Consider the following 9,521-nt stretch of genomic DNA (forward strand, 5'->3'; position numbering starts at 1 on the left):
GTGTTGGGCAATGCAATGGGATATTTCTGTGTACCGCCGGTGGGTTCCAGGGAGCCATCCATGCTGTGGGTCGACAGGGACTTCACAATAGGGAGTTGTACCTGCCTGTGTCTATGAATTAAAAAGCCCGGTCTGACTGGGGCATGCAGACACCTTGACAGAATGAATAGTGTGTGGCACATAGGTTCCCCATTGCTATGCCCACGTGTGCAGCTCCTGATGGCGGTGGCACAGGATTCTATTTCTCATTGCTTCTGTACAGCATTGTGGGCTATCGCCCCGCCACTTTTAAAGAGGGTCGCTGCCTAGCCGTGCCAACCTCTGCAGTGTGTGCCTGCGGTCCCTCGTCATGGCAGACGCAATTCTAAATAGACATGAGCGTGGTGTGGCATGAGGGCAGCTGAAGGCTGCCCAGGGACACTTTGGTGTGCGCTGTGGGGGGGGAGGGGGGGCGGTTGGGCAGCATGTAACCCAGGAGAAGTGTCAGTGGAGTGTCATGCAGGCAGTGATTGTGCTTTGTTGGAGGTAGTGTGGTGCTTAGCAAAGGTATGCCATGCTAATGAGGGCTTTTCAGAAGTAAAAGTTGTTGGGAGGGGGGGGGCCCACTCTTGCCGGTATTGTGGCTTAATAGTGGGACCTGGGAACTTGAGATGCAGCCCAACATGTAGCCCCTCGCCTGCGCTATCCGTTTCTGTGTCGTTCCCATCACTTTGTTGAATTGCCCAGATTTTCACACATGAAAACCTTAGCGAGCATCGGCGAAATACAAAAATGTTCTGGTCGCCCATTGACTTCAATGGGGTTCGTTGTTCGAAACGAACCCTCGAGCATCCCGGGAAGTTCGTTCCGAATAACGAGCACCCGAGCATTTTGGTGTTCGCTCATCTCTAATCCTTATTTATCAAATAATATTTTCACATTGTGCCAGTTCCTTAAAATATGCTGTACAGAGGTATAATATCACTGCAAAGTGGTGAAAGAACTAAATTAATATCGCTTTAGAATATAGATCCTCATAACTGCAGTTGAGAAAAAGTGAAAAAACGACTTCTAGTTCTTCAAATTCTGAGAAAATATGAGATTCAGATGCAAAGCAGGAGGTGCAGAAGTCATGTATGGAATGGAATGAAGGAGCATGCTAAAGTATCAGTTGTTTTCCCAGGTACACAGGAGGAAATATTCACAGCTATGTCTATTTATTGGGCCGGGTTTGCAACAATTAACTATGTATGGAAGTCCCTTAATTAAGTGTTTAAATTCTCTGCAGCACCCCCACAGGTAAAATGAGGCATTACACTGTTCCCACTGAACTCAATGGATTATTAGATGAGCCATGTCTTCCATAGGCCGCTTTCACGCGAACGTGTTTTTGCATTGTATTAGGTTCGTGTTGAGAGGACCATAATATGGAGCTAATATAAATGTGTGGGGCTAATCAGATGGCTGTATCTACTTTTTGTGCATTTTTTTCCGTATTTGTATTCTTTCCTATTGGGCAAAAGGGATCAGTATTTGCCCCAATAGAAAACAATAAAAATATGGAGACGAAAATGGATGAAAAATTGCATATGGATGTAATGCTGTTTGAAACACATTCTCAATACAGATCCATATTACAGACGTGTTTTATATGTTCGCCTGATACTAGCCATATTGAGTCTTTTTGTAGTCACTTATTGCTCCAACCTGTCTAAACAATTAGTAAGTTATCCAGCTGTACCTCAAATAGACTAGCAGTCAGTTCCTCCAGCTCCTGTTCCAGCTGCTCTCGAACTTTCGACAATCTCTCACACTCCTCATCCCTCAGCTTTAGCTCCTGTAATAAAAGCAAAAAAAAAAATTAAAAAATTGTAGTACAATAGATATTTAAAATACATGAATAAAACAATATTCAGACGTCTTCATGGACATCCCTAACAGATGTTTGCATAGCCTATGCATTTATTAAATGGGTCCCTGGAGAGAGGGGACCTTATTTTGGTTGGTTTTGTACCTACTTTGATGGGTAGTGAGAAGCTCAGATGCCAAAAGTTTTTCAAAACGGGAAGGACCTGTAGTTCACTGCTGCAGGTGTGGTTGATTTGGCTAACTGATGGTGTGGAGTTCTCCAGCCAGCCAATCACCATCAGTCTTGTGCTCATAAATACCAGCCCTTCTTACTAGAAGCTGCTGGTCATTTTGCCATTTATCTCTCAGAATGCTGGTGAGTCATGTGTGATCTGTTTCGGTGTAAGTTGCATGCATGAGGTTCTAAGTGGGATTGTTGTTGATTGAGCAGTGACTTGTTCAGTGTCTGTTTACAGGTGTTCAGACATTAGGTGTGAACAATGCCTTGCTCTATGTGTATATTGTATTTCTGGTGTTCCTGCATGTTACCATCTAGGGTGAGCCAAGTTCCAGCATGGGGCCGTCCCTACTGGGACAATCGCTCCACTTGTGGTTTTAGCTGCCTTGTTAAAGGGGTTGTCCCGAGGCAGCAAGTGGGTCTATACACTTCTGTATGGCCATAATAATGCACTTTGTAATGTACATCGTGCATTAATTATGAGCCATACAGAAGTTATAAAAAGTTTTTTACTTACCTGCTCCGTTGCTAGCGTCCTCGTTCCCATGGAGCCCGACTAATTTTCGCCCTCCGATGGCCAAATTAGCCGCGCTTGCGCAGTCCGGGTCTTCTGCAGTCTTCTATGGAGCCGCTCGTGCCAGAGAGCGGCTCCGTGTAGCTCCGCCCCGTCACGTGCCGATTCCAGCCAATCAGGAGGCTGGAATCGGCAATGGACCGCACAGAAGAGCTGCGGTCCACGAAGACAGAGGATCCCGGCGGCCATCTTCAGCGGTAAGTATTGAAGTCACCGGAGCACGGGGATTAAGGTAAGCGCTCCGGTAAACTTTCTTTACTTCCCTGCATCGGGGTTGTCTCGCGCCGAACGGGGGGGGGGGTTGAAAAAAAAAAAACCCGTTTCGGCGCGGGACAACCCCTTTAAAGTAGAGACTCACAAGACAACAAGGACCCTTGACGTAGGCTTGTGTGCTTACATATTCTGGCCAAAATGCAAACCAATACCTCGTATCTACTTATTAGCCGTTCCATCTGCCTATGTGTGTAGCACTACTGGTAAGTATTTTGACGCCTGTTGTCATTGTCATTGTCTTTGTAGTTTTCCCATCCAGTTTGTTTTGTTGTTGGGTTCCAGTTGTGTATGCATGTCCCTAATCTCCCTTTCAGCCCTTATTTATGTTGCGATTGTGTAGATTATTGTTCCTATGGCCTGCACGGACGTAACAATACTTGAGCCATTAAGAGTACGACTCTCAAACTGCTTACGCCAAACTGCACTGCTGACATTTGGCATTACAACATATGTTAGCCAGTAATGGGCAGGCCGTTCCTTGCTGCTTGGCCTAGCGGTACAGGAGGCACATGTATGTTTCTTGCATGTTGGTATGTCCACCTCATCTATTAAAAAAATAGATGGGCAAATATGTTTCAGAGGCCATTATCCCCACCCCACTAAATATGCACGCTAATGTCTAAGGAAGAGTGTATTCCTTCATGCACTTTAATCCTTTCCAATCCACTGTCTGACCTGTGAAGACATTATGATTTAAGGCTGTACAGCTCCGATGTTGGAAGATGTCCTTTGGGGTTCTCTTACTGTATATTGCCAGCCTCACTGCAGTCGGAGCCTATCCAACATGTCACCTCATGCAGTATCGGCTTTAGCCAGCATATAACGCTGTTGTATAATGGCAGAAAAAGAGTCAGCCCCCAAGGAAAACCAGGATACAAATTGGACTTGAAAGGGTTCATGTGTTTGTGCACTGTATGAGGCTTTTTTGTGCGCATATCGGTGTATTTTACTGTACTTTTTCTGCTCGCACGGCAAAGAAATGCACCAATTGAAATGGCTAATTAGTTCCAGATGTGTTCTTTTTTCCAGTAGAATTATACAGTGTTTTACGCATCTCCTTGCGTATCGAGTACCCCCACCCCCCCACCCCCATTGACTTCTATGGGGACCTTTGGTACACAAATACACAGAAAAATACAATGTTCTATTTCTTTTTTTTTTTTGCCGCAACCAAAATGCATGCGCAAAATATGAATATGGGTTCTATCCTCTGTGTATGGCATGCAAAAATTTTGCGCATGTAAATACACCCATGTGAAGCCTTACTTCATAGCGGGGAGGTGTACAAGGGACTCCACATCTCTAACACATTTAAAGATGTGAAAAATGTATCAACATTGTACTACATTTGATAAATTTGTCGCAGATTTATGGCGGCTTCACATGGGTGTATTTGCCCACACAAAATTTGTACTCAATATGCAAAGAATAGAACCTATTGATTTCAATGCGTTCGCTCATGCTCCCTTTTTTTTTTGCACATGCATTTCGCTCACGGAAAAAAAACGCAACATGCTTTACTTTTGTGTGCATTTGTGCACCTACAGTCCCTGTAGAAGTCTATGGGGGGGCATGCAAATGCGTGCTGAAAAGTCATGCAAATGCGCAATTCCATGAAAAAAACATCTAGATGTCATTAGGCTAAATCTCTACTTAAAGCAGGCCGTTTTTGTCTGCTGCACAGAAATGAACATGCTTTGCGTGTGCAACAAGTACATTAAGATGGGTCGATACGTGTCGAATGACCTTTGTACATAGCGCAAATGCGTTGTGCTGAGGTGTATACAATTCCACATATGCACATGTGAAGCTGCCCTTAGGGCTTATTCACACAAGTGTAACGATTTCAGTCAGCTGTGTCACGGCCCTAGCAAGACAGGAAAATCGCATGAACGGGTGCACAAGTCTACCATTTGTGCGCCAGTTCAGACGGCCCGAGTCTGGCACGTATATGCTGAGCCCCTATTGCCGTCAGTTGGGGGGACACAGTTTAGCACTGCTATACTGCCTTCCCCTTTCCTACCACTCACCGGCTATCGGTAAGGGACGGGGCGAGAGCTAGTGCGCTAAGCTTCCACCCCTTCTCGGCAGCCAGCAATGGGAGGGGTGGGGCAAGGCGGGAGCTTGGCACACTAGCTCTCGCCCCCTCCCATTGCAAACAGCCGGCATGGGGCAGAGGAGGGAAGGGGATGGGAGTTTAGCTGATGATAAATTCCTCTCATTGCCCTTCAGGCATTTCTTCTTTTTTATATATATATATATATAGGGATGTCTGCGGGAAAATGCATGAAAACACCAAATCTAATGGATGCTCCATGCAGAGAAAAATGCTAAGCAAGCACCAAAAAAAGCAACTGAAGTGAGGAAAAACGCCACAAAAACGTTTCTACTATTTCTGCAGCGGTTCTCGATTTTAAAAAAAATTGTGCACTTTTTTGAAAAATGCTAATGTTGTGAAAACACCTAATGTTCTCCATTCCTCTAATTCCTTCAGTACATTCAAACTAGTAGTTTAATGCATGACTGGACACTGGGTGAAAAGTCATCACTGTCCAATCATGGCTTCTCATTTTGCTGCTAGGGTGTATATGGCATTGTGCTTACACCTGCACAAGGTTGTACTCAACTGAGATTCTCTGTATAGATATGCAAGCTGGAACTCTAGGGCACAGAGCTCGTATTTTATGACGACCAGCAAGCATCACAGTCTTCGTAAAGGTCCCTCAGTGAATCACTAAAGTATATGGAAGATGGGAACTTTAAAAAAGTTGTACAGTAATAGAAAAACATGGCCGCTTTCTTTTAGAAATAGCGCCACACCTGTCCTTAGGTTGTGTATGGTATTGCAGCTTAGCCTCATTTACTTCAATGGAGCTTAGTTGCAATCCCAGATGCATGGTATGGACAAATGTGATGCTGACGAAAGTACACAGCCGTGTTTTTATAATTCTGTAAACCCCTTTAAGAACTTTTTTTATATTAAACTTTACTGCTCTTCATATCGTTGTACTTTCTTAAAAATGTAGAATTATCTCAAAGTTGGATGAAGGAGTTGAAAAGTTATCAGTATGAACACATCGGCTGAGTAGGTCCACACCCTGTACGGGACGCAAGAACTCTAACCTCATGAACACGGTAGTACTATACAAGCGGCTTCTCAATGTTCTTCGTAACCCGGAGCTCCCCAACCTTTAGTCACATCCAATTTTGACTGATGGTCGGAAACCAAATTGAATTCAAACATAAAAGAGAAATTGTTAATTTGCGAACAATTACTGCTCATAATTTGTAGTATACCATCCAAATTGGCATTGGTGGTAATAATGCAAATTGTGCTATGCCACGGACCCCGATTCCTCTTACCTCCTCCGATTGGTGGTCATGATCTCTGTCCTCCTACATCTGTCATTGTCAGCAAACACAACTTTCCTCTCAATCGCAGCCTGGCTGTCTCTGTTCCCCCTATGGTTCACGCATGCGGCCAAACTGCTTCTTAAAGGGGCAGCGCACAGACATCCTGACTATTTAGTCATTAGAAGTTAGGACTTGATCGCGGCATTTCTTCATTCACAAGATTTTCGGCCATGTGAAAAAGCATACGCTCGTGTGAATGAGCCCTTATCCTATTTGCTGCCTGACCTGACCCTTGGCCCATCGTTGTGAAAGGATTCTGTCTGTCCTGACCCCGGCTCTCTTCTACGACCACATCTCTGTCTACACCCTCACGGTCTGGGGTGACCTGCATGAAGACCAGATCCCAGTAGATGGAGTTAAAGGGCAAAAAGCGGGGAACGCCAGGTGCAGCCCCGAGATGAGAGGTGTCAAACTCATTTTCCCCGAGGGCCACATCAGCCTTATGGCTGCCTTCAAAAGCCCAATTGTAATTGTAAGACTATATAAATTCAAACACACCGGAGTGGCATAAAAACCGGGGGTAAGCAATTTTTTATCATGCAAATATGCTGCATATTTGCGTAACTGAAGTGCACTTACGCCCAAGTGGACAAGCCCAAATAGTGACCCCCCAGTGGTAACTATGTGTGACCCCCCCAATAGTAGCCACAGTAATAGTGATCCCCATAGTAGCCCAAGTAGTAATAGTGTCCCCTATATTAGCCCCAGTAGTAATAAGTGACCCCCATAAAATTCCCAGTAGTAATAGCGACCTCCCAATTGGCCTCGGGGGGGGCAGCATCCTTAGAGGTATTCCACTCACTGAGCCTACAGGTCTAGTCTGCGCTGCTGCCGCTGCTCAGCCGCACTTGCAGGATGGATGCGTAGAATACTGCACAGCTGGCAGTCCACATGAAATGAGGCGGCGGGCCTTATGTTTGACAGTGGGCCCTAGACAAATCAGTTTTGTGACAGTGGATCTACATCCACTGCTGTGACAAATGGACAGTGCATATGGTTATAACCCAGAACCCACATGAAGATCCACACAGCATAGGGTCACGAGCCACAACTGCCCAACTGCCCCCCGAGTCACTGGTTGAGGACCACTACTCTAACCCATCATCAGTTAAGGTCCTTTCACAGTGACAGCCTTTCTGCCAAGAATGAGTATCGATCAAGGTTTTTGCAAGTTGATTGGCGCTCCTGTACATGCTTTATGTACATGGAGGCTTCACATGGGCATATGCGTATTTGTGCGCACTGCTTCTTTTCAGAACGACCATTACTTTTTTGTTACCCTATAGTCGTATATTGCAATACGCACCAATGATAACAGACATTAAAATGGCTAATTATTCTAATAAGCTCAAGATGTGTTCTTTTACCTGTGAAATTCCGCAGTGCTTCATGCACCTCCTAGCGTATGCGTTTGTGCATCCCCATTACCTTCTACGGTGACCCTCAGCACGCACATGCGCAAGAAAAAGGACATGCTGTATTTTCATTGATTTTTTTGCATGACCGAAATGCGCAGGAAAATACACTCATGTGAATGACGCCATTGAAATCAGTGGGTTCTATTGGGTGCGCACAAATACTCCCATCTGATACTGACCTTACTTTTCTCAAATGCTACAATCCCTTTAAAAATCTTACCTTCTGGGCTTTTAAAAGCTCATCTCTAAGGATTTCCGAGCCTTTTTCTCTGATTTCCACCGAGGAGCTCCGTAAGCGCGATAGGTCATACGTCGGAGTATCTTTTGAGCGCTCAGCGATGGGTCTCGGAGATTCCGGTTTTGGAGAAGTCGTCCAGTCCTCAGATGAGGGGGAGCAGTGGAGCTGAGGACCCCCATCTACGAGAGAGGTCTGCCTATGGTAATAAGACACACAATGTCAGGCTCAAAAGAACGGCGTAAGGCTAATAGACCGTATAGAAGGGAAAAAAAAGGGAATGGCGGTTCCCTACAGGAAACAACTTATGAATGAAATTTCCTGCCATTCACAAAGAAAAGGCTTTCTCTGTGAGAAATCTATATCCTCAATCAATGAGCCACCAACACTGCCGCCTCCAGCTGCAACGGCATACAAGACACCGATTATTCAAACTTAAGTCATCTTATTGACTTCACTTTTTCGTTGAGTCAACCACTTATTATTCCAGCTCAAACGACTACAGAAGTAGCAGTGCCGAACGCGTCATTTAACCGTTTAAAGGTCCGAATACAGTAAAAGAATGATTTATGCAAATGACAAACTTAGCACAACTTCATATGGTCAACATTCATATATTACTATATGTATAGTAGATATATACTATATTACGTAAGGATACCGTAGTCAAGGAAAATGTCTATGCAGCCGGTAAAGCTGAGACTTGTAGTACCTAAATGGAAGCCATCGGTTATATATTAAGCATTTGATGGGACTGCAGACGTATGGTGAAACTTAAGACTAAAGCATAACCAGCTGTCATGTGATGGTCAGCGAACTGCATTACGGTAACAGAGGAATCCATCAGCATTTTTTTGCATTATTCTATGGCGCACGTCTAACCTATATCACGTAAATTCATCTTACCCTGATCTCCACATCCCACCAGCTGACACACTCTCCTCCAGGCTGTCTCAGGGAGGGGACATTCAGAAAGGGACAATGAGTCCGAATAGAAGGAGGGGGGGAAGAGGTGAAAGTGCAAGAAATGGAGAACAGAAGGCAAAAAAAAAACGAAGGACGCCAACGAAAGAAAAAATGGAAGGCGGAGGGAATCCAGATGTTGGAGGCTGATGTTGCACTGTAGAGTTTCAGTGCATCCCACACAAGTATGTGTATGTGTCTCGCTCTCCAGCCTGTGACTTCCTCCCTCCCCCCTTCGCTGCGGCACAGAGAGGAAACACTTCCAGCTGCAGGGAGAGCGAGGACGAGGGGAGGAAGAGGAGGTTACACGTAAAAGTGTCAGGAAATAAAATTAGGACAGCAAGCGGAGTTGGGAATGCATGCGAAAAACTGCAAAAATAGCAAAAATTTAGTTTGCGGCTGTGCAATAACGCAGCGCTGCATCGTATACCGCATCAAAATGCAAACGCGTAGAGTAGCGCAGCTCCTTCGAGGATAACATATCAACGTGCTGATCCCTTCAGTTAACTGTTTATTTGCTTGTAGCCCCCTACACATGGACTTGGTCACATGACCTCCATCTGTTCCCCATTGCACCAG

At 45.0% G+C, this 9,521-nt stretch overlaps 1 protein-coding gene across 3 annotated transcripts in view; it reads right to left on the minus strand.

Annotated features, from left to right (window-relative positions):
• RAB3IL1 (RAB3A interacting protein like 1) overlaps nucleotides 1-9,185 on the minus strand; it is a 43,517-nt gene extending 34,332 nt beyond the window's left edge. For all 3 annotated transcript variants that reach the window (XM_066583163.1, XM_066583162.1, XM_066583164.1), the window contains exons 1-3: nucleotides 8,886-9,185; nucleotides 7,965-8,178; nucleotides 1,721-1,816 (exon numbers count right to left, since the gene is read on the minus strand). In XM_066583163.1, coding sequence (XP_066439260.1) covers nucleotides 1,721-1,816; nucleotides 7,965-8,178; nucleotides 8,886-8,899 — 324 coding nt within the window. In that variant the 5' untranslated portion in view covers nucleotides 8,900-9,185. The remainder of the gene's footprint in view (nucleotides 1-1,720; nucleotides 1,817-7,964; nucleotides 8,179-8,885) is intronic.
• Nucleotides 9,186-9,521: the final 336 nt, after the last annotated feature.

The sequence above is a fragment of the Eleutherodactylus coqui genome, chromosome 11, assembly GCF_035609145.1.
Source record: "Eleutherodactylus coqui strain aEleCoq1 chromosome 11, aEleCoq1.hap1, whole genome shotgun sequence".
Classification (NCBI taxonomy): domain Eukaryota; kingdom Metazoa; phylum Chordata; class Amphibia; order Anura; family Eleutherodactylidae; genus Eleutherodactylus; species Eleutherodactylus coqui.